General features: G+C 43.3%; 1 protein-coding gene across 4 annotated transcripts in view; it reads left to right on the forward strand.

Moving 5' to 3' along the window:
- The window catches only part of AGL (amylo-alpha-1,6-glucosidase and 4-alpha-glucanotransferase), a 42957-nt gene extending 20661 nt beyond the window's left edge, over positions 1 to 22296 (forward strand). For all 4 annotated transcript variants that reach the window (XM_088673803.1, XM_035121879.3, XM_035121878.3 and 1 more), the window contains 21 exons: positions 366 to 529; positions 2617 to 2718; positions 3553 to 3708; positions 5036 to 5186; positions 6649 to 6773; positions 6874 to 6986; positions 7957 to 8091; positions 8483 to 8613; positions 10018 to 10154; positions 10279 to 10412; positions 11357 to 11532; positions 12650 to 12752; positions 13183 to 13408; positions 14167 to 14278; positions 14598 to 14733; positions 15721 to 15833; positions 16693 to 16904; positions 17821 to 17918; positions 18581 to 18668; positions 18778 to 18911; positions 20858 to 22296. In XM_088673803.1, coding sequence (XP_088529929.1) covers positions 366 to 529; positions 2617 to 2718; positions 3553 to 3708; positions 5036 to 5186; positions 6649 to 6773; positions 6874 to 6986; positions 7957 to 8091; positions 8483 to 8613; positions 10018 to 10154; positions 10279 to 10412; positions 11357 to 11532; positions 12650 to 12752; positions 13183 to 13408; positions 14167 to 14278; positions 14598 to 14733; positions 15721 to 15833; positions 16693 to 16904; positions 17821 to 17918; positions 18581 to 18668; positions 18778 to 18911; positions 20858 to 20975 — 2864 coding nt within the window. In that variant the 3' untranslated portion in view covers positions 20976 to 22296. The remainder of the gene's footprint in view (positions 1 to 365; positions 530 to 2616; positions 2719 to 3552; positions 3709 to 5035; positions 5187 to 6648; positions 6774 to 6873; positions 6987 to 7956; positions 8092 to 8482; positions 8614 to 10017; positions 10155 to 10278; positions 10413 to 11356; positions 11533 to 12649; positions 12753 to 13182; positions 13409 to 14166; positions 14279 to 14597; positions 14734 to 15720; positions 15834 to 16692; positions 16905 to 17820; positions 17919 to 18580; positions 18669 to 18777; positions 18912 to 20857) is intronic.
- The last annotated feature ends 4871 nt before the right edge of the window (positions 22297 to 27167 follow it).

Below are 27167 nucleotides of genomic sequence, written 5' to 3' on the forward strand. Positions count from 1 at the left end.
TCTTGCAACGAGGGAATCGCCAGACTGTTCATATGTGGGATTTTCTTGTCCTGGCGCAACCCATTTTGCCTTCCAATCCAGGGATAGGATTGTGGGGTCAGTGAATAGACAAACGTCTATTAACTGGCTCAAGTGTTGGGTTCTACATGTTGTAAAGGGATTGGACAAGGAGGGCATCTGTCTCCCACTCATCATACCATATTGAATCTAGCTTTTCTTAAAACTGTTTTTGGAATATTGACCTAGCTGTAAGTAACTGGAGTGATTATTAAAGCATTCTCTATAAAGTCTCACAGTCTTACCAGGTGTGCAATGGATGATTCTTCGTATTGATGCTCACGTAAGGGGTTTTTCTCATTCTCTAGAGGCAATGAGTGCTTATAACAGTCATGAAGAGGGGAGATTAGTTTATCGCTTTGGAGGAGAGCCAGTTGGGTCTTTCGTTCAGCCACGCCTGAGGCCCTTAATGCCTGCTATTGCTCATGCGTTGTTCATGGACATAACACATGATAATGAATGTCCAATTCAGGTAAGAAACATAGCTGCCTTGATTGCTCAAGTACTGTTTTAACAGCTTATTAAAGCTACAGAGACACTATAAATGACTTTATTACGTTTATTAGTTCATGAGAGGTAATTAATCCTACTTTAAGGTGTATGGGATTTAAGTGTTCTTAATGTTTTAGGCACAAATATATATATTACACACACACACACACACACACAGAGAGAGAGAGAGAGAGAGAGAGAGCTCACTTATTGAATGCCCCCCTCCAGCAGGCAGATTGAGACACCCATGTACCTCAATGATGGGCTGGTGAACCTTGAACTGCTTGCATCGGAAGAAGCTTTGGGTCTGGGTGATGGTTTGAGATGTAGAACACCATCACTGGATATATTACAGCTATCAAGTGATGAATATGCATATTTGAGCTTGCACTTATCCCCGGAGAACCGTATCAGCACAAGTCTCACTCAGTGGAATAGCTATTTTTTTGAGAACTTGCAGAGTTCCCTAGTTCCTAGGTGTGGGTCCTTCAACATTGTCTCCTTTGATTACAAAATTTAATAACAGGTAGGTAGCCGTTTTGGTCTGAGTCGAAACAAAATAAAAAAATTCCTTCAGTAGCACCTTAAAGACCAACTAAGTTTTTATTTTGGTATGAGCTTTCGTGTGCATGCACACTTCGTCAGATACACTGAAACAGAATCCACCAGACCCTTATGTATATTCAGAGGGTGGGGGTGGGGGTGATGGGAATGGGTGATGGGCTGATAGGAGTGGTAAACCTGTTGATGGCTGTTAATGACTGCTATTGGTCTTGTGGGGGGGGGAGCAAGGGCTGAGGTGCTAAGGAAAGCTTGATCATGTATAATGAGATAAGAATCCTATGTCTCTGTTCATGCCAGGTGTCTCCATTGTTTTAAGCTTGGTAATGAGTTGCAATTCAGCGACTTCTCTTTCCAGTCCATTTCTGAAATTTTTCTGTAATAAAACAGCTGCTTTGAGATCTTGTATAGAATGTCCTGGGAGATTGAAGTGTTCTCCTACTAGTTTCTCTGTCTTGTGATTCCTGATGTCAGATTTATGTCCATTTATCCTTTGGCGTAGGGTTTGGCCTGTTTGTCCAATATAGAGAGCTGGAAGGCACTGTTGGCATTTGATGGCATACACAATGTTAGAAGATGAGCAATTAAATAGTCCTGAGACACCTGGCATGAACAGAGACATAGGGTTCTTATCTCATTATAAATATAAATATAAATAAAATTTAATAAGCAATGCATGTAGTGCAATTTCAGTAGTTGGCAAAGTTCTCCCCAAAAGGAACATAATTTCATGTGTGCTCTTCAGAATTTTGGGAAATGAGAGATACCTTGGTTTTCTAACATCTCAACTGACGAATATTTCGGTTTTAGAACACCGTAAGCCCAGAAGTAAATGCTTCGGTTTTCGAACATGCCTCAGAAGTCGAACATGCCACAGTGCTTCCGTATCAAGGCTTCCAGACCTTTTGGAACTCGAATGGTCTTCCAGAATGGATTATGTTCGAAAACCTAGCTACCCTGTGTGTGTGTGTGTGTGTGTGTGTGTGTGTGTGTGTGTGTGTGTCAAAACCTCAAATACAAAAATTACTATTGCAGACAGTTAAAATGTTAAATGCAGTAGACGTTATTTGATACCTAATGTTGAACTTCGCAGTGTTATCCTACGTATTCAAAGTAAGTCATATTGAATCCCCTGCACACAATCTCCACAAATTCTGCAGAGCCACAGTGTGCCACTTCTGGTGCCATGGGCTCCATTCAGTTTTATGGAAATAAAAGTTTAGCCATGTACGTATGACTCCCTCTCCACCTCCCCCCTCACTGTGGCCCCATGCTGCCCCCAAAAGTCTCTTTTAAGGGTGGGGTCCTCAGGAAAGGTCTGGGACACAGTATATGAGCTGCAGTGGGAGAGGGGAAATTGCTGGAATTCGGAGACACTGAGAATGGTGCCTTCCCACTTGCGTGCAAGGTGCTTTTAGAGTGAAACTCAGATTTTTCTGTTAAAACAAAACAAAACACTAGTCTTCTGGGCTTGACTTAATTCATACACACCCTTCTTATTGTTAGCATCGGTCGGCATATGATGCCCTTCCCAGCTCGACCATCGTCTCCATGGCCTGCTGTGCCTCAGGCAGCACTAGAGGATATGATGAACTAGTACCACATCAGGTATGCATGTTAGCTGTAGGTTCCTCTTTCGTGTCCCTGGAGTTATTCTGGCATGTTTTTCCATCCATTATACCTTAAGGAGCGTCTCCACTCCCATCATTCAGCCCGGACACTGAGGTCCAGCTCCGAGAGCCTTCTGGCGGTTCCCTCACTGCAAGAAGTGAGGTTACGGGGAACCAGGCAGAGGGCCTTCTCGGTAGTGGCGCCCACCTTGTGGGACGCCCTCCCATCAGATGTTAAGGAAATATACAACTCTCTGACTTTTGGAAGACATCTGAAGGCAAGCCTGTTTAGGGAAGGTTTTAATGTTTGAAGTTTTATTGTGTTTTTAATATTCTGTTGGGAGCCGCCCAGAGTGACTGGGGAGGCCCGGCCAGATGGGTGGGGTATATGTAATAAATTATTATTATTATTATCATTATCATCATCATCATCATCGATTTATTAATTTATTAATTATTCAGAGTTTTGACTGGCCCTGTTCACTCAGATCGTATCTTACTACTCCTTAAAATTTAACCGACTGCCTGTTTTAAATTTTTTTACTCGCTTTGATATTTTAAACTCTCCAAATTATAATTGCTACTCATGTGTTCTGGTTCTTCTGAGTGTATTTGTTAGTTTTTGTAAACCACCTTGAAATATTTAATCAAAGGAGGTATAGCAGATGTTTTAAATAAAGTGTGGCTACATTATTTGGAACACTGTGCTTCAGAGCCTCTAAGAAGAAGTCAAAAGTTTCAATTCCTACTAAATGCACCATGTGTGTAACTTCTGTGAGCATAGGGAGAGGGAAACACTGCAAATGCTATTTTTAAACACTTTTATTCGCAGATTTCTGTAGTCACAGAAGAGCGATTTTATCCGAAGTGGAATCCAGCAGCGACGCTTTCCACACCTGGTGAAGTAAATTTCAAAACCGGAATTATAGCAGGGAGGCTGGCTATCAACAGATTACACCAAGAACTAGGAGCCAGAGATTTTAACCAGGTAAATGCTGGGCCAGATCTACAGGGCATCAAAATGAGGCATTTGTCAGGGGTGCTGAAGGGAACAAGAGAATGAGGCAGGGCTTAGGAGAATAAAGAAGTCTCAACAAGCTACTTGAAGGCTTCAAGCAAAGGCACCACAATGTCTTCTTCTCCCTTTCCTTAATCAGGATCTGTACAGATCCTGGCTAAGAGAAACAGATGCCAAACAGTGGTACCTCGGTTTAAGAACAGCCCTGTTTATGAACTATTCTGTTTACAAACTCCGCAAAACCGGAAGTAGTGTCTCGGTTTGCGAACTTTACCTGTGTCTAAGAACGGAATCCGAATGGTGGAAGGGCACCAATGGTGGGAGGCCTCATTAGGAAAAGCGTGCCTCGGTCTAAGAACAGTTTCAGTTTAAGAGCAAATTTCCGGAACAGATTAAGTTCGTAAACTGAGGTACCACTGTATTTATGTATAACGTGCCTGCATGTGCACACACACAGATCTTCAGCCCACTTCTGGTTCTTGGCCTGCTTGCATGAGTCATCTGAGCAAGCGATTTTGCAGTACTCCCTCTTTATCTTATCTTTCGATGCGCTGTGGTCTAAACCCCTCTTGGGCTTGCCAATCAGAAGGTCGGCGGTTTGAATCCCTGTGACAGGGTGATCTCCCATTGCTCTGTCCCAGCTCCTGCCAACCTAGGAGTTTGAAAGCACACTAGTGCAAGTAGATAAATAGGTACCACTGAGGCGGGAAGGTAAACAGCATTTCTGTGTGCTCTGGGTTCCAGCACAGTGTTCCATTGTGCCAGAAGCTGTTTAGTCATGCTGGCCACATGACCTGGAAGCTGTCTGTGGACAAACACCGGCTTTCCCCGGCATGAAAGCTAGATGAGCACCACAACCCCAGAGTCGCCTTTGACTGGTCTTAACCTTCCAGGGGTCCTTTACCTTTTACTCCCTCTCTTTGTACTCCACTTTGTACAGTCATACCTTGGGTTACAGTCACTTCAGGTTGCGTCTTTTCGGATTGCGCTCCTCGCCGAACCCAGAAGTACTGGAACGGGTTACTTCCGGGTTTCGGTGCATGCGCAGAAGCAGATGCGGGTTGCAAACGCTGCGGGTTGCAAACATGCCTCCCGCACAGATCACGTTCGCAACCCGAGCGTCCACTGTACTCTCTACCCCTTATCCAGGGCGTCCAAAAACCCTGAAGCCTGCCTTAACATGCCCTGGCCAAGAATTTTGACATGGTGATTATTAAATCTAAATTATAGTATAATCTGAATAATAAGAATCTCAATCCACTTTTCCCATCCACCCACCCAAAAATGCCCTTTTCAGGTATATGTAGATCAAGTTGATGAAGATATTGTGGCTGTGACGAGGCATTGTCCTAACACGCACCAGTCTGTTGTCGCTGTTTCCCGAACAGCTTTCAGAGATCCCAAAACATCATCCTACAGCCAAGAAGTTCCTCAAATGTGTATTCCAGGTAAGGTTACCCATCTGTGTGGGTGGCACTGTGGTCTAAACCAGTGGCGCTGTGGTCTAAACCACTGAGCTTCTTGGGCTTTGCTAATCAGAGGGTAGGTGGTTCAAATCCCCGTGACGGGGTGAGCTCCCTTTGCTCTGCCCCAGCTCCTGCCAACCTAGCAGTTCGAAACTACGCCAGTGCAAGTAGATAAATAGGTACCACTGCAGTGGGAAGGTAAACAGTGTTTCTGTGTGCTCTGGTTTCCATCACAGTGTTCCGTTGTGCCAGAAGTGGTTTAGTCAACCTAGCCACATGACCCAGAAAGCTGTCTGTGGACAAAAAGCCAGTTCCCTCGGCCCTGAAAGCAAGATGAGTGCTGCAACCCCATAGTCACCTTTGACTGGACTTAACCACCCAGGGATCCTTTTACCTTCCCATCTGCATCAGGATCTGAATGCAAATTGTCCCATTACCCAATTTATCTTAGCAAAACTCTGAGAGATAGCAACTGTCCCAAGAGTTTTGTAGTTGAGGAAGGAGTAGAGTCTGGGTCTTCCCAGTCTGAAAATCTAACCACGACATCATGTAACCTCTCCAGCTGAATTAAACAATATCAGAGACAAAGATTGATGCTGGGGGTGGGGGTGTTTCACCCTTCTGTGCACCCTTTCACTTTGTCTGGGGCAACCCAATCAGAGGGGCAGGGCATAAGTAATAAATTAATGCATCTATTATTAGTGTCTTGTATGTTGGGTACCATCCCACTCCATGACCACACAATTCCAAGTATGCCTGCTCAGAGCTATGCACTATTGAACTGAATGGGCCTTATTCCCAGGTAAGTCGGTGTAGGATTTCAACGGAAGCCAAAAAGTGCTGACTTAGGGGCAGGACTGAATCATGAGCATCACTGCACCCCCAATGCTGATAGCTGGGTGACGTGATCTCAGTTATCATCATACCTGACCACTGGTCCTGCACACTAGTGCAAGTAGGATGATGGAAGTTGTAGTCCAAATGGACCCAGTGGTCTGACTCTGTAACAAGTTTATCCCAAACTTCCAACGCACACCAAATAAAAAAATTCTGTATCTCTTCCAGGCACCGAGGCGAGCGAGAGTAAGCGGCAGGAAGAGGGGACGCGCGGGGTTTTCCTCCCTCCTCCCTGCACGGAAAGAAAGTGGCAGCCACTTACACACGTGTAAGCGGCTGCCGCTTTCTTTCCGTGCAGGGAGGAGGGAGGAAAGTCCCGTGCCGCATATGGCGGGGATGCGGCTGTGGCCATTTTTGAGCTCACCCCACCATATGTGGTGACCGCAGATCTTATACCCGGCGTATAAGACGACCCCCAACTTTTGAAAAGATTTTCCTGAGTTCAAAAGTCGTCTTATACGCCAAAATATATGGTATTAAAAATAATAAAAATTGCTAGCTGTGGTATTGAGAGTTGTCTGGGGGGTTCGCCACCCCTCTTCCACAGGCAAAATTGAAGAGGTGGTTCTTGAGGCGAGGACCATCGAAAGAAGTGCTGCCCCTTATAAAAAAGACGAGCACTCGATCAATGGATTGCCTGGTTATACAGTTGAACTCCGGGAACACATCCAGGTAAAAGCTGTGTCTCCGCCTCTCGTTTGATTAGCCTAAAAAATTGACTCCTGAGATTAAAGTGATTTACTGAATTCGTCTGATTTCCTTCTCTTGGCAGCTCAAGGAAAGTAAAATAATAAAGCAAGCTTCAATCGCTACGAAAGGCCCTAATGAATTCGTCCAAGAGATAGAATTTGAAAAGCTGACACCAGGAAGTGTGATCATATTTAGGTAAAACGTCGTTACTTTGGTTGGTGTAGAAAATGGCAGAGAGAGCGATGATTAGTAGAGCAATCCAAAGCCACTTGGTGCTGGGCTGCGGGTGGTTTAGATTGAATAGAGACGTCCCTCCACGTAGCCCTGCCAGCACAGAGCTTCCCTCTCTGCCTTCCAAAGTGGGGCAGCCGGCAGCAAGCCTCCGAACTGCATATTCTGGCAGAGGGGAAGGGGCTAAGCTGGCTCCACTGGGCACCATTTTAAGTACCGTATTTTTCCGGGTAGAAGACGATGCTTTTTGCTAAAAAAAAAATAAAAAAAATTAGGCAGAAATTGGGTGTCGTCTTATACACGGATAGTGAATGCGGGGGGGGGGGGAATGTGATTAATGGCAGCAGCAAGCAGGAGATTGGCAGCGGCGATTGGGCAAGTGATTGGTGGCTATGGCAAGGCCTGCTGGCGATTGGCTGTGGCAATTGGGCAGGCAATTGGCGGCTGTGGCAAGTGGGTGGGTGGGCTGTTGGTGGCGGCAGCAAGCGGGCGGGTGGGATGTTGGTGGCAGCAAGCGGGCAGACAATTGGCGGCTGCGGCAAGGTGTGTGATCGGCAGTGGCTGTGGAAAGCGATAGGCAGTGGCGAGCAGGCAGGTGAGCGATTGGCAGAAGTGACCTCCCCCACCCCACTCCAAAAAAGCTAAACAACTTGATTTCTTAATTTGGGGTTTAAAAAAATAGGAACATGGGAGCGTCTTATACACGGAAAAATATGGTAATTGTGTCCAATTCAGCCTCAATCATTCTGCTAGCTCTACATTAGCCCGCCTTCCCATCCACCTCCCTTGGCCGGCAAGGCTGCAGATGGGATGGTGACCTTGAAACTTCATTAAGCCCCAGCAGGCAGCAAGCAACCAGGTTAGGATTTCACCCTTCTTCTCTCCCCCCCCCCCCCATTGACATTTTGTTTTGGTCTCGTGCCAATCTTTGCAGAGTAAGCCTTGACCCGAAAGCACAAGAGGCTGTTGGAGTCCTGCGTAACCACCTGGTTCAGTTCAGCCCTCACTTTAAATCTGGAAGTCTTCCCGATGATTGTTCGGAGCCGATACTCAAGACGCCCTTCTCAACGTAAGTTCGCCATTCCATTGAAACCTATGGGGAACAATGCAGAGGCGATGTAAGAGATTCACTTCCGCAGCCTCCTCTCCAGAAGCAACCTGTAGCCAAATTAGTCCTGAAGATTTAATACCCCAATTCGGTATTGTGCAATACCCTCTTCGGTAGTGTGCAAGTTGTCTGTTTTTGTTGTGAGTGGTTTGCTACTTTCGAAACAGAAGCGACTTAAGATGCAATCCTAGGCATGTCTACTCAAAAGTAGGTCCCACTGAGATTTTGCAGCCTTGCACTTAAGGTCGTGTACCCTTTCATTTTTTAAAAAAATTATTCTAAACCGGAAATTTTAACAAAAGTTTTTTTGTTTTTTTTTAACCCGGTCAGTGTATCTCTGTCTCCCTCACAGTATTGCATCGAAATTAACCTTGGCTGACCTAAATCATGTATTATATCGGTGTGATGCTGAGGAGCAAGAGGACGGTGGAGGGTGTTACAACATACCAGACTGGACACCCCTTAAATATGCTGGTCTTCAAGGTAAAAATTGGTTTGAGACAAATGTATTATTATCTACATTAGTCAAACTTGAACCACCTGTATGCCTACTCTCTGAAAATCAAATGCAGGCCAGCCATGTACTTTGAGCTGAGGGTTTGTTTGTCTTTAGCAATTCCAAGCAGACAGCAAAATAGGATGTTCCTCAAGACCTGGTAGCTAATAGCCCCTCAACCATGTTTAGCTTGCCATGCCAGACATTGGTTGTCTTCATATGCTGCATTCTGAGCATTAGCACTAGATTCCAAGTTTCAAAAGGCAGGGAAATGCAAATATCTTTTAGCAAGCAGTACAAAGAGAAGTTACAGGTAGGTAGCTGTGTTGGTCTGAGTCGAAGCAAAATAAAAAAATTCCTTCAGTAGCACCTTAAAGACCAACTGAGTTTATATTTTGGTATGAGCTTTCATGTGCTTGCACACGAAAGCTCATACCAAAATATAAGTACAAAGAGAAGGTCAGGGAAATGTTGACAGTAAGTTCAATAGACTCGATTTCGACTTCCCTCCAAACCTTGGTTTATGCTAACCTTGGTTAAGCACCCCACACACCATGACTTGAGCTTCTAGGCCAGGCATCCCCAAACTGCGGCCCTCCAGATGTTTTGGCCTATAACTCCCATGATCCCTAGCTAAGAGGACCAGTGGTCAGGGATGATGGGACTTGTAGTCCAAATCATCTGGAGGGCCGAAGTTTGGGGATGCTTGTTCTAGGCATATAGCAAGCAGACCGTACTTCTGAGCAACTTGTCCACTTTAATTTCTTTCTGTTCAGTACTTGACTTCGTACAATCGCTTGCTTCTCTACGATGCTACAGCCACTTGAGGTGAAGCAATGGCCCTAACTGCACTTCATGAATCCAAACATAAAGCAGGCCACAAGTAGCACAAACTGTGGTTTGCAAACTCAGCTTCAAATGATAATTTGTTATCCTTGTTTAGTAGCTCCTTACAAACTAGGGTTTGTAACCTTGCGTCTTTGTACATAATGCCAAACCATGGTTTGGCTTCTGCTTATTATGCATGAAAGCAGACTCATATCAAAGAACGCTTTCAAAGTTGAGCCTCAAGATAGGACCTTACTAAAGAATATGCAAGCTGGTGGGCCCACTTTATGGTTTTGTTAAACCTACTCGCCTAGGGTGAACAGTTGGGCAACATCTCACATGGCACAAGACTGGAATTGGCATTAGCACCAAGGACAAAGGTTTTTAAAAAGCAATCAGTCTGCACTCGGGTTTGTCTGCAGAATTAAACTCACCTTGATTTGGGTGTCTGGCATTTTCAGAATATTATTTTGCAGCCGTCGCCTCCTCCTTAGACTCTCAACCTACTTTTCGTGATAGTTTCATGACCTGTAATACAGCACCATGTTTCTATGGTCTTTCAGGAATAATGTCCGTGATGGGAGACATACGACCAAAGAATGATTTGGGCCATCCTTTCTGCGGTAACTTGAGAGCTGGGGACTGGATGATTGATTACGTGAGCGATCGGCTAATTGCCCGTTCTGGCGCCTGCTCGGAAGTAAGTCAAGCAACACAAAGAGAGGAAATTTCCCTTTCAGATAGGCATTTATATGTTGCAGGGTCATTTTCCATAATTCGTTTTAATTCAGTGCAACAATTTGTTTCCCTTGAAATAACAATAGGTTGGCAAGTGGCTGAAAGCGATGTTTGTCTACCTGAAGAGGGTTCCTCGTTATCTCATTCCATGCTACTTCGATGCCATATTAGTTGGAGCATACACATCGCTGCTTGACTTGGTTTGGAAACAGATGTCTAGGTATGTTTGTCCATACCAAAAAAAAAAAGTGGTACGGATGCCTTGTTTCACGCAAACACAATTGTAGACATTTCTGAACATTTCATCTGTTCTCCTGAAGAAGTGACGGCAGTGTACTATGACCAAGCCATAGCAATCCGGACCAAAGTCAGAAAACGTTTCCTCCGCCAGCCTTTCCATACTGATGAAAGCAAAACGGCTAATAGGCTATTTCACATGCTTCTGTGCCTCACATAATGTCTCATTGCTTTTCGCTCGGTGACTCAGCCAAGGGCGTGAAATGTGTGCCCCCCCCCCCCGGTCATTCTTGGAATCTGATTCAAAGCAACACCAGCCAGGATAGCCAATGATCAGGGATGCTGGGAGTTGTAGTCCAGCAACTTCTAGAAAGCCACAGTTTTCGCATCCCTGCTTGGATAGTGTAGCAGCATGTCACATATGGTATTTAATTGTCCACATCAGTACACGAGGACTGGGCATTGGTGAAGCCTTCTGCGTCCCCGAGATCATGCCCGGTAGAAGATCATAGAATCACTGGCAGATTTGGGTGGTTGGCAGATACTTGCTAGATCAAAAAAGAAAACCCCAGTCCTCCATTCTGGTGCAGATCCAAGCAGCTCTGTCTTGAATAAGGGCATTTATGCTCATTTCATGAAATGCAACTGAAATGGGGTTAGCTGTTTTTGTATCATGTCAGTTTTGACAAAATAAAAATGAAGGGCAGTACAAGAGAACAATGTATGAGTTGTAGTATTGTCCATATACCTTACCTCATACTCTGAATTTTTCAAATACCTTAAAGCCACAGAGGATCCAGAACGTTCCATAGATCTCAACAACACCTGTGTTTGAAATCAGCCCTGCTGGTTGCATTGATCTTGGAAGACTGAAAAGAGGGGAGTGTTTGTAGGCTTGAGAAATGAATAGTTTTGCTTTCCTTGCAGATTTGTTCAGAATGGATCGACATTTGTTAAACATCTTTCCTTGGGTTCAGTCCAGATGTGTGGAATAGGGAAGTATCCGTCCTTGCCCCCTCTGTCTCCTGCCATCCAGGATGTTCCTTATAGGCTGAACGACATTACAAAAGAGAGAGAACAGAGCTGTGTTACTTTAGCAGCTGGTAAGTAAAGAAAGAAAGAACATTTTGAATTTGAATGTTTCGAATCCGTTCCAGGTCACCGAATTGGGTGCGCTGGTGCTCTGCAGAAGTTTAGGAAGCCCGGGAGACAACGTAGAGCGAAGATGAGCAGCCTTGCTAAAAACTGTATTGATGGGAAAGGTTGTGTGAACCTAGTAACAAATGCTGGGTTCATTCCCCAGTGTGTGCCTGTACTTTACCTGTCTCCCACACAGAAGTGGGTAGTACCTGGAGGCCCTGAACCATAGCTGCCAAGTCCGGGTCGTAAAGATCCGGGATCGGCAGCGCGCGCATGACCGGAAGTTGCGTGACGCAACTTCCGGTGGCGCTTTGCCCTTCTATGGGCACCAGAAAATGCCGGCGCCGGAAGTCGCTTCCGCGCATGACCGGAAACACGTAAAAGCGACTTCCGGCGACGGCGCCGCCATTTTCTGATGCCCATAGAAGGGCAAAGCACCACCGGAAGTCGCGTCACGCAACTTCCGGTCATGCGCGGAAGCGACTTCCGGCGCCGGCGCCGCCATTTTCTGGTGCCCATAGAAGGGCAAAGCGGCACCAGAAAAATGGCCGCCGGGCAGAAGCCAATTAAAGGGAAAATACCGGGATTTTCCACCAAACGGGAGACCGCCGGGAAACGGTAAGAAAAAAGGGGTTTTCCTGGCGGATACGGGATACTTGGCAGCTATGCCCTGAACAAGTAGACAAGCACTGTTAACTAGCCAAGACAAGTGTTAGCTAGTCTTAGAGGTCCATTTCGGTTGATACACTAACACAGTATTTCTGGAGTTTGGGTCCCCGGCTGTTGTTGGACTACAACTCCCATCATCCCTTGGTCCTGCTAGCTAGGGATGATGGGAGTTGTAGTGCGACAACAGTCAGGGACCTAAGCTTCAGAAACACTGCCAACCTAGGAGCAACAAGGGATATTGCATGCTTTTATTTTTGTTGATTGATTAATTGTGGAACAACGGTGTGTGTGCATTGCAATACAGTTTTATGTAAGTTACAGTGGGGGAGCTGGGGACGGATCGACTAAAAACAAAAATGGGAACAATTTTGGAGGACCATTAAGTTCTTATATGTATATTTACTGTTTTAGGCTTACCTCATTTTTCATCTGGTATTTTCCGCTGCTGGGGAAGAGACACATTCATTGCATTGCGAGGTCTGCTGTTAGTTACAGGACGTTACTTGGAAGCAAGGTGAGATCAGGTTCACATGTCAGGAGTGACTAGCTGACGTAGCTGTTGGTATAAGGTTACTCCAGCGTAGCCAAGAACTCTTTTTTTAATTTTTATTTTATTCACTCTCGGGAATCAGTTATGTTCTGGTGCTGTGGCTCTTAACATTTTCCTAACTGAAGAACATATAAACACACATAATGTAAGATTAAAGGACAGGGGGACATTGTGTATGTATCAGTATCCAAGGACTGTTAAATAATGGGATCTATATTGTTGTAAAGAGCTCACAGCTGCTCTCAAAAGTAATTTTGTGCCTTGTGTTCCAATTATCTCCGTTATTCTAGTCACTGTTTGCACTATTTATCCAGTTTTCTGGAACCTCTAGGTTGCATGTAAATGTGAATTTGGAAACATGTCCTTTTCTTTTCCCTCCCTCCCCCAATTTCAGGAACATAATTTTAGCGTTTGCTGGTACACTGAGACATGGACTCATTCCCAACTTGCTTGGCCAAGGCACTCATGCTAGATTCAATTGCCGTGATGCTGTCTGGTGGTGGCTACAGTGCATACAAGACTACTGTATGTTCGCTCCAGACGGCACTGACTTTCTCAAGTGTCCTGTATCCAGAATGTATCCTACAGATGACTCGCCTCCTCTGCCACCGGGTCAAAAGGTAATCTATAATTTGCAACTTCTCGCTTGACTCGCCTGCTTGCTTGCTTGCTTGCATGCGTCACGGGCGTGCTAGCTCTGGGGACAAATCTTACCGTCCTGTACCTCTTCCTCGCTCGTGGCAAATTGTGGCCTTAGACTGATCTGCCAAGGACTGTTCTGCCTCTACTGTTGGAGGCAGGATGTGTCTGGATCCCAGTTGCTGGAAATCACAAGTGTGGGAGGGTGCTGTTTCTTGTAGCCTCCATATAATCACCTGGTTGTCCATAGTCATCTGGTTGGCCACAGTGAAAACAAGATGCTGGACTAAAATGAGCCTTTGATCTGATCCAGCAGAGTTGCTCTTACGTAAACTAATTTTAACTGTATTGTGACTCTCCATAGTTAAGACATAAAACGTTTTTTAAAAATATAATTTTGTGATTGCGTAACACAACTGTTGTGTTGTTTCAGAGGACAAATTGCCAAATAAATCTCTTAAGTACCACAAAGTACTGTGGCTTCATTCTGTTTTTTAAGGGTGGATCTACACACAGAGAAATCAAATTGTTAAAACGAAAGAAAAAACGCTATGGAAAATGGCAAATATTTTTTGTTTAATTTTTGCTCTCCAGCACTGTCTGGTCTTGCATGTTTATAACGCATTCAGAACACTTGTTTTTTGACTAATGTAGCTGAGTCCTAAGTGTCTGGCTTAACTTTTTTTTTTGCTGTTCCCATTTTTCTTCTTCTTGTATATTTGAACCCACCCAAATTCAGGACCAGCCACTGTATGAAGTGATACAAGAAGCCATGCAGAGACACATGCAAGGCATACAGTTTCGTGAAAGGAATGCTGGTCCGCAGATAGATCGGAATATGAGAGATGAAGGTAGACTCTGATCCATCAGTTTATTTTCTGCACCAGTAAAAATAAAATTCTTCCTTTTTAAACCACCTTAAATGTTACTTTCGAAGTGTATTGTATTTGCTTAGACGATCTGTCCACACACATTACAGGCACATAAATGTTTAAATGTATCTTTAAGGTCTCTCCTGTTCTGGAAAGAGATTATTTCGTTAAATGTTAACCGTACTGCACTAGAAATCTTATTTAGTTTTGACTGGGGGGCTTCTCGGGTCCTGTGTAAGATTCCTGTCTCTTTCTCTCTGTGGGTCTTTGCAAAACATCTGGTTTCCACGGTTGGTAGGTTTTAATGTGACTGCGGGCGTGGACATGGAAACTGGCTTTGTCTATGGAGGGAACCGTTTTAATTGTGGCACATGGATGGATAAGATGGGAGAGAGTGACAGAGCTCGCAACAAAGGAATTCCAGCCACTCCGAGGTACAGTATAAAGATTTTTACAGCGTTTTTGACATCTTAATTGGTATGGCATAAGTACATGGTGGTTGTTTTTAAATCCTCAATAAAAGTGTGGCAAACAATATTTCTCTGGACCTGTAAAGTTATGAAGAAATGATGTACAGATTTTCAAAACTGTATTTTCAGACCCTATTAGCTGAAATCAAAATGTGTAAAGTGCCCGTTTTGCTCAGTCACACTATATACAATTTAGCTAGTCATTCATCCACAGCTTCTGTAAGGGCTTATGCACGCAGAACTTTGAGTGCAGGATTTGTCCTGCTTCTGGATTCCTGCTTCATTGCTGCTCTTTTTCTCCTGGATTTGTGTGTTGAAATCAGTTCCCACTTTTCTTAGTCCAGTGTTTCCCAAACTTGAGTCTCCCAAGTTTGTTTCCGGACTACAATTCCCATCATCCCCTGACCACTGCTCTTGCTAGCTGGGGCTGATGGGAGTTGTAGTCTGAAAGCAGCAGGAGACCCGAGTTTGGGAAACCCTGTCCTAGCCCTTTGCAGCCAGCCATGCTGTGCAGCTCATCCACTGATACAAATTGCTGGGAGGGCGAAGGTCTTGTGTGCTGCTGTTGGGTAGTTCAGTGAGTTGGAAATGAGGCTGGGGAGACAAAAAGCAAAAATGGGAGGTAGAAGAAAGGGGGATCACTGGGAGGACATGGATACAGAAGTTTAGAGGCACAAAGAAAGAGTAGCAAGCTCTGTGGGGAAGAGTGCATACCTTGGGGGAATGAAGGGAAAGAGATGCCAGGTTAAAATGGTAACAAAAACACTTGATGCAGCCCCAATTAAAACCTACAAAAGTGGTTCTTGGAGTGATCTGAGTTCAGACTTGGTTAGAGTTAGAGTTTAGTCTTGGCTTAGACTCACAATACATACTGATAGAAGGAATCCTTGGGCAGTGTCATTTATAATCTTGCTTTGTAAATCTTGAAGCCTATATCTCTCTTCCTTTTAGAGATGGTTCTGCTGTGGAGATAGTTGGTTTATGCAAATCAACAGTTCACTGGTTACTGGAGTTGTCCAAGAAAAATATATTTCCTTATTCTGGAGTTACTGTCAAAAGACATGGTAAGTAGTCTCCATCTGCAATGTACGATGGGAACGGAGAAAATTTAAACCACTTCACATGCATTATTTAGTTGTATTTACAACAACTCTGCAAGGTCAGTCAGTATTTTTACTTTAAAATCATAATTATTATTAACTGTGCTGCACCCAAGGATAATGTTCTGAGTAGGAAGCAATATTTTTGACAGTGGTTTTCAAGCTTGAGGAATCTTGTTGACTACCACTGAACACCAAGCCATAGTACTTATATAGAGTATATTTCAGGTTCATGTTTGTCTTTGAAATTAAACCAGCGCTAAAAATTAAACTGTAAGGGGGAGGGCTTATAGGGAACACACACACCCCTCATCAGGTCGAGCTCTTCGCAGAGCAACAAGTCCAGTAGCGGATCGGATTACAGGAATCAGGAAGTAGAGAGGGAGGGGAGAGGCTCTGACAGCATGCAAGAGCCTCAACACCGGGTAGAGAAGAAAGCAGCTGGGAAGGAAATGACGGGAGTGGCCACTGGAGAGCAGTCAGAAGGACGGCCCTTCCCCCCAACGCCTGAATTGAGGCGCACAGCACCCCGTAGGGCGAGAGGGAGGTGCTTTGGGGTTCCCAAGCTGTTGTGTTGGGCACGAAACAGAAAGAAGCCATTGCAAGGTTCTGACTCAGACTAAGCAGACATGTTTTCCAGACTCTTTGCACTGTAAATAATATGCACAATAAAAACATATTAAAGGCAAGGAGGTGTGGAGCTTCATTACTCAAGAGTAGCCGCAAGAACCTCTGACATAAACCAACACAGTTCTTTGTATATTTTTTCTGTTGGGACTGAAGCATTATCACAACCAATCTTTCACATTATATTGTTTTACAGGGAAAGAAGAGACCATAACGTATGATCAGTGGAACAGAAAAATCCTGGCACACTTTGAAAAGCTGTTCTTTGTCTCTGAGAATCCAGCAGATCCCAACGAGAAACACCCAACTCTGGTTCACAAGCGTGGCATATATAAGGACAGCTATGGAGCATCGAGTCCTTGGTGTGATTATCAACTTAGGCCAAATTTCCCTATAGCAATGGTTGTGGTATGTATTGCGTAAACATACTTTTCAAATTGCCTCAACTGTGATCAACTGTGAATTTAAGATTGGAAAAATGAGGAATGAGGAGAAGGCAAAGTTCTCAGATTCGTCCATCCTTCTTTTTTATATAAAAATATATATTAAATTTTCCAATTACAAACCAATTATCACATCAATTATTTCAAATTATACAATAAACATATCAATTAAACCGAACATTATGCCACATCATAAAAAAAATTGACTTCCAAGATCGTCCATCCTTCAATGAGGTCTAGACTCAGCAATGAGGTCTAGACTCAGAACAATCAGAAGTGCTCACAAAGCCCGCAGAGAACAGCTGCTAGCCCAGGGGCGTAGGAAGATAGGGGCGGTAGCGGCGGGCTCCAAGGGGCGCCATCGCAGGCGCCCGCCTCACCCCCGGAAGGTGTGTCACACCCCTCCGGGAGGCGTGCCCCACCCCCGGAACGTGTGTTACGCCCCTCCGGGAGGCGTGCCACGGCCCCGGTGCCAGAGCATGAAGCTCCGCCAATGTGCTAACCTGTGATGTTCAGTTCCCTATTGATGAGGTGCTTTGAAATATTCCCACCAGTCTCTGCAACGCTGGTGGTTCTCACATCAACTGGGATCCAAAGCCTCTGGGCTCTCAAGTTTCCCTGGGCTCAGCTTCCTTCCCTGGCTCTGGGGAGTCAAGAGGAAAGCACAATACTAGCAACTCGGAATATTTGCGAATTGTGCTGTGTTAAAAATTAGGCTATTTAAACACTGATTTTACATTGAGATTTTAAGTTGCATTGTAGATATACGGGGGAGGGGGGTAAATTATGTGCAAAAACCACATAACTTGTTCCTTTAATTTTCCAGGGTTTTGCTGTTAGTTTTAAAAGTGGTTTTCTTCCCCCTTTGTTTTTTTGCCAAGGCACCTGAATTGTTCTCTCCTGAGCGAGCATGGAAAGCACTTGAAATGGTAGAGGAGAAGCTGCTAGGCCCCCTTGGCATGAAAACTTTGGACCCAGAGTAAGTGTGATAGAAGGCTGATTAGATCTTGCTCAGAATTAGGAGCTAAATTCTGTACAAGGCGTAGACACAGAAGTCTCTGTCACCGAGGCTTCTTCATTAACAGAAACCTGGAGTTCTGTTCCATCAAATATAAGATTCCTTGACAGAGAAACTTTGTTCAAAACCTCACAGTGGGTAGCATCTATCTATCAGATATTCCCATCTCAATCCTGCTAATATGATTTCCCCCGTGCTTTAATGCAACCACATTTTGAATACATTTGTCGGGGGGGGTTAACTTTGAGCATGTAACTAAAATGGCGCCATTCTCCATGGCTTAAATAAGTTTGTGTCCCCATCGGTGTGAAAATAAATCTTTTGGAAGAAAAAAATAAACTAACAACCATGCCATTTTAAAAGCAGTTTGGGAGACCAAGCTTCCCTGAAGAGGGAATTATGCAACTTGTTGCCACCTCTGAAAATATACATGCAGAATTGATCTGTGTAATGTTGCTTACAAATAGCAGGGGGTGTTTTGGATGGGGGAGGAGATGTTGGAAAAGTTTTGATTAGAATTCTTTTGAATTGAGATCTATTCTCCCTAAACAGTTCTCTATCTTTTCATGCTGCTTTCTATAAATGTACTTATTTGCCCTTTGTGATTTTTTTTTTGTCTACAGTGATATGGTTTACTGTGGTGTCTACGACAATGCCTTGGACAATGATAACTACAATGTGGCAAGAGGATTTAATTATCATCAAGGACCTGTAAGTTTTGTGCTTCAGCACTTTTTCCCCAACAGATTTTGATTTTTCATTGCCAAAAACGTGTGTCCTTAATTTTGCTTCTCTTGTCTTTTTTATTTTTTATTTTAAGGAATGGCTGTGGCCAATTGGATATTTTCTTCGTGCCAAGTTGTACTTCTCCAAGTTAATTGGTCCAGAGATCTATGCGAAGACTGTCTATTTGGTTAAGAATGTTCTTTCTCGCCATTACGTCCATCTTGAGAGGTAGCTTTTCATTTAAGCAACTTGAAGTATCGCTGTTGGACACCCATTTGTTTTGATATTTCTTCCAAAATAATATGGGCCTCTCATCTTGAATACCGGTACTTACATACACACTTGCAGCCACACACACAAAAAGGGATAATGAAGGAAATTATTTGCAGAAGAATTACAGGGGATGTGACGGCTATTTTTATGAGACCTATAAAATGGAACCAGGGCTTTTAGCTAGTACCAGTGTTTCCCAAACTTGGGTATCCAGCTGTTTTTGGACTACAACTCCCATCATCCCTGGCTAGCAGGACCAGTGGTCAGGAATGATGGGAATTGTAGTCCAGAAGCAGCTAGAGAGACCCCATGCCAAGTTTGGGAAACACTGAGCTGTACATTTTAGACAAGAGTGAGACCGCATGTGTATCACGAGCCATTATTAATTTGTTGTGATACTTTTATGCCTCGACCCTAAAGCCTTTTTAAATTGGAGATACCTACTGGCCTAGTCCCATCAGCAGTAACCTGTATGCAGAAGTAGGAAATCACTTGTGAATCATTGCATATGAAACATGTAAATACCTTTCTGTGTGTCGGGATGGGGGTGGAGAATAAAACGCCCACATCAGGGAAGTACTTTGCTTGCTTATCATGGTTGCCTGGGAATCTGCAATAACAGATTATCCTTGCAAAAGGTTGGGAAGCTAGTTCTTGGTTGGGGAAAGAGGGGAAGATGCAAGGAAGGGGGTAGGACTTAGTTTGGGTGCTCCGTCTTCCGAAAAGTTTTTGGTCGCATGCAGGAATCCATCATGATCTCAGTGTTCTTGGTAGTGGCCAACCCCCCCACCCCCACCCCTCTTATCTGATGGGCACCATGAGACACTAATGTTTTCCTTCCCCAGTCTTTGTTGTGTAGGATGTCACTGCAGTAACTATGCACACACTGTTCTCTGGGCCAAGGTTTATGTTTTTTGGAAACCAACACCTCTGCCTCTACCTAGATCCTGCTGGTTCGTTTTGCTTGGTCTTTGTGTACTGAATAACTTAGGCTATTTCACTGAAGTACCAAGGCAATGAATGTAAATGCAAGCCCCAGTAAAAGGGAAATTGGGCAACAATGGAATGTATACACAAAGTCATCTTAATAATTTTATCTCTGTGTCCAGTGATTGAGTATTATTGATAGCATTGTTTTATCATTAACAGAGTAGAGCAATTTCAGTCCTCGACTATTGTTTTGCAGCAGCGTGATTCTGTTTTAGATCTTACTTTGATTTATGTGGACATCGTTCAATTTGATTGTGTACTTTGGATGTTTCATTTATTGCTTATGACTACTTTTGTTATATTTGTAATTATATGAGTTTTTCCATGTCGTGTGCTGCCTTGAGCATGGTTTGAACTATGGAAAGGTGGCATACAGATAAAATTATGTTTGCATGTAAGAGGCTAGGGGTGAAATTGCTAGTTTTAAGAGTGCCCCTGAGGAAGAACTCATTTCAAAAGGCAGTCCTTTTTTTCTGGGGGGACGCAGGGGTACGCATACCCCTAAACATTTTGTGAATCTTTGTACTTTTGTCCCTTTACTGTATTTATTTCCCCCGATTTGAACTATAAAATGGTGGTTTTCTTGAGTCAAAATGAGAGCACCCCTAAATATTTTTTAAAGAAAAAAGCTCTGTCAAAAGGCATTGGGCTTAGTAAAGTTTTGTCTCCTACATCTGCAATTCTCCTTCGTCTTTTCCACAGCTGGGACCTTCCCACTTTTTCTAATGTACATTCAACTTTTTTTTAAAAGGGGGGGGGTTGAAATCGGAGCAGTTATAATTCCTGGTCTATATCCTTTCATACATTCCCACGGGTGCTATCCTTTATGTGAGATGGGTTGCTTTAATATATTAAAATACTCGGTAATTCCGATAGTGATGCATTAACTTTTTGGTTGTTTGTTTTGGCAGATCACCTTGGAAAGGTCTTCCTGAACTGACTAACGAAAATGGTCAGTACTGCCCTTTCAGCTGTGAAACGCAGGCCTGGTCCATTGCTGTGATCCTTGAGGTTCTCTATGACTTGTAAACGTGTTTGCCTGCCTTGATGAAACTGCGAGCTTTGTAACCATGCCTATCCTGCTTTTAGAAGTGGACTGTGCCTGCACTGGCAAGACACTTGTAGGAGCATTTCGTGCCCATCCTTTGAGAATCACACCATGATAGTTGTTTTGATCGTGAGGACTAGGATCAGAAAAAAAACTTAAAAGAACCATCACTTGAGAATGTAGTCAGATCTGTTTAGATTAAAAGTATAACACATTCTACAGTAACGGCTTTCAAACTCGGTATCTCTCTTTTCCTCAAGGTAACAAGCTAATCAAATGTTGGTGTGTTATGTGCATGCCTATAACATTCAACTGAAGCTGGTTTCAAGTGGTGAATCGGTGCTCTTGCAGAGTCACCTTGAAGGGAGCTGGTTACCTCCTATGACAGGCCTAGGCAAACTCGGCCCTCCAGATGTTTGGGGACTACAATTCCCATCATCCCTGACCACTGGTCCTGTTAGCTAGGGATCATGGGAGTTGCAGTCCCAAAACAGCTGGACGGCCGAGTTTGCCTATGCCTGTCCTATGATAAGTGTTGGTTTTCCTCGTTCAGGTAATTAAGTAAAAGTCGCAACACTGATTCCTGCTTTGCACCATGGAGACATCATGTCAAGTAGCTGCATAGCAGTTTTAAAATCGCGTGTTGCGGAGGCTTCCTCCATGTGACAGGCTGCTTGTCTGCAGAAACTTGCTACAACCATGTGGGGGGGGGGAACTCCTTTCACCCCAAACACACTTGATCTGGATCTCAGTAGCCTATATTCAGCTGTGCCATTATATCAGTGCAATTAATTAATCAGCGTGAGACAGATTAGGCAAGGATGTCCCCTTCTGTTGCAAAAAAGGGGGAATGGTTTAAAATATACTGTGGTGGCAATTAAATTTAACTGCCTGTTGTTGTTTTTAATTTGTGCCGGTAATAGTAATACTTGATTGATTTCAGGGCTTTTTTTAACACTTCTCCCCAAAGCAAAAAGCATAGTGGTTAGAGGTTTATCGGAGAACATGCTGATCATAGAGGCCACTTACTTGTGTTCTCTGTTCTTAAAATCACACTCAGTGCAGACAAATAGGTTGGAGAATATACTATGTGCAGCTATATTGTGATACATATCACTTTTTAAAAGCACAATATAGTTCATTTGTCTATATAGGCGCTTTGATACTAAGAATAATTTAAGAAATCTGAATGGTTGACACTTGGACTACGGCTTCCATTTGATCATAATTATGTCACTGAATTTCACCTAATATTTTTGGTAGGATTTTTTTTCATCAATAAACAACATTTGACATTTCTAATCATTTACAGTTGTAGTAATGGGTAGGTAATTAAAATATTGTGTATTGGATTATTATTATTATTATTATTATTATTATTATTATTATTATTATCATTATTAAGACTCTCATCAAAAGGACTTTGTCCTAGCCTGGTATATATTTCCTCAATCTGTTGGGAAAATTTACTAGCCTTAACATATCTCTTGGCATTTAAAATAAATTTCATTAAAACAATTAAAGCTGCAATCCTATATTCATTTGCCTGGGAATCAATCCCTTTAAACGTAACGAGGCTGAATTCTGAGTAGACATGAGTAGATTGCACTGTTTTGTTGCTAGAAAACAAACTACTGAACCCAAAATCAATTTCCTTGGAAATTAGAGCCAATTAATATGACCAATTTGTGATAAGTGTTACTGGAATTCCTACCTTGAAGGAATTTATGGATATTGCATCTGCCCTTGTAATAGCTCCACCTAGATTACCTTTCAGCAGGCAATGAATCAATAATATTGACAGTTGTTAGAGTCTCTTAGCCAATTAATATTGCCTGAAAAATGAATTTCCGTCATAGCGACATATTTCCAAGTTGTGCTACTTAGTATTGAAATCCCTTGGTGCTTGGAGTCAAAGTTTATATGAAAGTGGCAGTTCTTGCATTTTTGCTTCCAGAACAGCACTATCTTTCAGATGCAATTCAGTCACATACTTGCAAATTCACATTGCACAATGAAAGTGGTTTTGGCGTTTTTGCACAGCAAGCCCCCGGAAAATATGGCTTATTGCAGTAAGGAAAGGGATGGGAAAATGCACTGAAAGATATAGGATAACAGCTGCTTGATGCTACATCATATAACCTCACAAACAAAGCATTAGACATTGTATAACCTCCGTGTAGATTGTGTGCAAACATCTGGATGAATGCTCAAAAACAGATTATCCGGAAGTGAACCTGTATTGAGCTCTGTTCTGCCTCAACTGCATGGGAAGGCGGGTGTCTGATTTTTAATAGCAAAAGGTCTGTTCACAGCTTAAAATTCAGCTTGCCAAATTGCATTTGTTACTAAATACCGTAGATTTGCACATGGTTTGGGCATTTTACAACGTTGAACAGGAAGAGTGAGTTGTCTGTGTTTTCTGTTCTGTTGAAGTTTTTTTTAAAAAAAAAGTTGCACTGCCCTATCTGAAAACAACAGACATTTCTCATGTTAATACATTTCTTATTTTGCAGTGATGTTAAAAATGCTTAAATACATTTCAGTTCTTCGCCTGTATAAATAAATAGCATACCTAAAGATTTTTTAATTATGCTGTTACCCAAAAAATAAATGTTTTTAATGTCAATTGAAATGCCTTAATTGCGGGGGTGGGAAGTAAGCATTATTTTACCAACAGTGCTATTAGCCTAAATTTCACTGTCCAAACTTGGTTGGGAAGAAAGGACACTTTTGTATGGAAAATCTCCATTCTGCTATATATCCAGTGAACTCAGGCATTCATGATATTTGATTCTGTCAAGATGGAGAATAGAAAAATCTGCTGTGGAACTCATAGTTGAATAAAATATATTTTGAGGCCCAAGCCTTTACACACATATATATACAATAATATTAAATTATATAGTTAGTATGTGCTTGGAGAACAATATTTAATAAAGATAAAGAGACTTAACAATTAGGAGATACTAGTATCTTATACTACTGTGCATCTTAAAGCAGTATGCAGGTAACTCGCAACCTATGCAAGGGTTTGGCCATGGGGTTCCACACATAAATGCAAAAAGACGTAAAACCAGGAACCCCTGGGACCACGCCCCCCCCCCCAAGTTGGAGGGCTTCTTGCTTGGCTTTGGGGAAAAGGCTGAAAGGGCTCTAGGACCTTGCCAGAGCCCTCGTGCCACCTTCCCAAAAGCTGGGTAAGTCTGCAGTTGTAGCTTTCATGGGAAGGTGGGAAATAAACAAATGGAGAATGGATTTCTTCTGCTCTCCATTTCCCACCCACAAATGCAAAGCTACGATCGTGTAAGTAAAATAAGCTTGTGAGTTACTCTGTACACAAATCCGAGTTTAAAATGCCACTGAAGTTTACAGCTTGTTCTAGCAGACATTGCAAAGCCAACAGGTTAATGCCAACAACATACGATTAACAATACTTTCTGTAGGTAGACCAAAAAGGTAGCTGCATATCTTCCACAGTCTTATCTTCTGCCATGCGTCCTAGCAATCAGTGTTTCATTCTTTCAAACAACAGAGCGAAAACCATCTGGGTATCACATCTGTACATGTTGTTGTTGCTGCTGCTGCTGCTTAGCTGAAATAGTGATGTAATTTTCATTTCAGAAGGTACTTACCAAACCTGAAAAACAATTTAAAAGGGAATCATAGTTAATGCTGCATGTCATATGATGAGAAGTGCAATTGTTGCACACGTGAGTCCTGTGTGTCTTGTCTGGTACACTTATTTTTTGTTACATGGATGGTTATTTTCTGCGGTTATGTGAGTGGCATACAATAAAAGTCTAACAAAGTTGCATGTCCCTTCATTTATTAATTTATAATCGTAACTGGTGGTCCTAGCAGGGATCATGGTGGTCCAGTGGGAGTTGGAACCTTTTATTAGAAAACAAGAGCCAAATTTGGCATCTCTGGCGAACTGCTGTTCAAAAGAAAAATTCTGGGCAAGTCAAAAAGGAATTTGATGCTGGAGTGCCTTTTGCCTGTAGTCATTCCAGTACTTTGCCCTGAACTCATGTTGCAGGAGTCAGGATGATGAGTTGTAGGTGCTCACAGTCTCAAATCATTTAAAACAATGTAATTACCGGTAGATGATGACCTTGGTTGGCAAGAATAAACTACTTTCAAGAGAAAGTCTTGAGCACCATGAGTTTAATGGGGCTTGCACTTTAGTAAGTACCTGAAATCCTGGAGGATCACTGCCTGTCAGTGTAGACAATACTGGGCTAATGAACCAATGGTCTGACTCAGTCTAAGGCAGATTCCTTCTACTGTACAGTCATACCTTGGTTTAAGTATGCTTCGGTTTGAGTACTTTCAGTTTAAGTACTCCGCAGACCCGTCTGGAACGGATTAATCCACTTTCCATTACTTCCAATGGGAAAGTTCGCTTCCGGTTAAGTACGCTTCAGGTTAAGTACAGACTTCCGGAACCAATTGTGTACTTAAACCGAGGTACCACTGTAGTTGAAACTAGGGGCCAGGGCCAGCTCACCCATGAGGCAAGGTGAGGCAACAGCCTCAGGAGGCAGAATTCACAGGGGCAGCAGATCTGGCCTCTGAGAAAGTCCTCGCCCACTGCTGCTGCAGTAGCAACAATGACTGTGGTGTATTCCTTTTGAGAGCAGATCTGCCACACCACCACCCATTGCCACCTCTACAGTGGCATCGCAACAAATAGGAAGCGCTGCTGGTCTCCCAGCCCTAGAGAGGAATTGGCGGGAGCTGCCCTCAGGGGCGGAATTTGGTAATATGGCACCCTGAGCGTGGCCAAAATTTGGCACCCAAAAATGGATCTTCTCAACTGTGGAGCCTCTCAATTTTGCGCCCCCTCAGCTCGGTGCCCTGTGCAGGGGAAACGGCTTTAACACCACCCTAAATCTGGCGCCACTGGGGTCTCCTGGGCTCTGCACCTGCCCCAGTGTGATTCAGAGCACCGCCCTCCTGCGACAACCTTTGATTCTCACTTAAAACATCAGGTAAGTTCGATTTGATTCCCCACACATACACCTTGTTCCCTATGTATATCTTCACTCAACCCTGGCGGGGAGGCGCCATTTTGGGCAGGCCCTGCCCTGGGATGTACAAAGTAAGTACCTAGACCCCAAAGCAACCACTCAAGGGTCTCGGGGTTGTGAGTTCGAGCCCCACGTTTGGTGAAAGATTCCTGCATTGCAGGAAGTTGAACTAGATAACCCAGAGGGCTCCTTCCAACTCTACGATTCTAAGGTTTAATGGTGGCTACAAACTGCATTATGCTGCTACATAATTTTTCTGAATCCCTTGACATGTTGAGAGTGTGGTACTACTTCTGTCATAAGTGCGCCATCATTTTAGAGTACAGATTGCTTTCTTTAACAGTCTGTTAATGGGTGCTTTTTGTCACGCAGTTTCATTATGTTTGTATAACATTTAGCGCATTCAAGGCTAAGCACCTGACCTGGGCCATCTAAGCACAACTGGAATGCAAGTAAGAACTAATGATTACCACTGGAAACTTAAATCTCTTAAGGATCCTGCCAGTATTTGCTTTTGTGTTGGCATGGAAATGAGTCTAAGCCTATGATGTGTCAGAACATGTAGAACAAGTATGCTCAGTTTTATGAAAAATTCCTTGCATCGCAAAGGTCACACATCAGCCCCGGTGATAAATATTTGTCCACTAGCACAGCGAGAGCAGCAGTTCATTTTTCAGCAATTTACATTGATTCGCATTAGAAATCCATATTCTGTTAATGTTCCATGTCTCCGCCAACATCATGACTCAAGGCTGAATGTGAAATTCGCTCAGTGTGCAATCTGTACCTTGAAGCAGCAGAATATTTTACTCACTGTTAAGTTCAAGCACAGATTGTGTTTTAAATCTTGTTTCAAAGACGGCATCTTTGCCCCCCCCCCAGTTTTCCCCAGGAGAGCATGTGAGTGGAAGCAGTTTCCTCTGGTAAGCTAGATTCTAAGGCACTGCCCCTTAGTGTAAAAAAGAAAAACCTTTAAAAACCTGGACGGAATTGAATAATGTGAAAGAGAGTTATAGATAGATCTACCTGTAAGATTACAACCCTGCCAGTTGTGTACACTAAGGGCAATGTTAAACTTGGTGGTACTCTGCATGAATAGATGAGCACATCATGCAGAACATATATCGCAGAAGCGAT

The sequence above is a fragment of the Zootoca vivipara genome, chromosome 7, assembly GCF_965207765.1.
Source record: "Zootoca vivipara chromosome 7, rZooViv2.hap1.1, whole genome shotgun sequence".
NCBI lineage: Eukaryota > Metazoa > Chordata > Lepidosauria > Squamata > Lacertidae > Zootoca > Zootoca vivipara.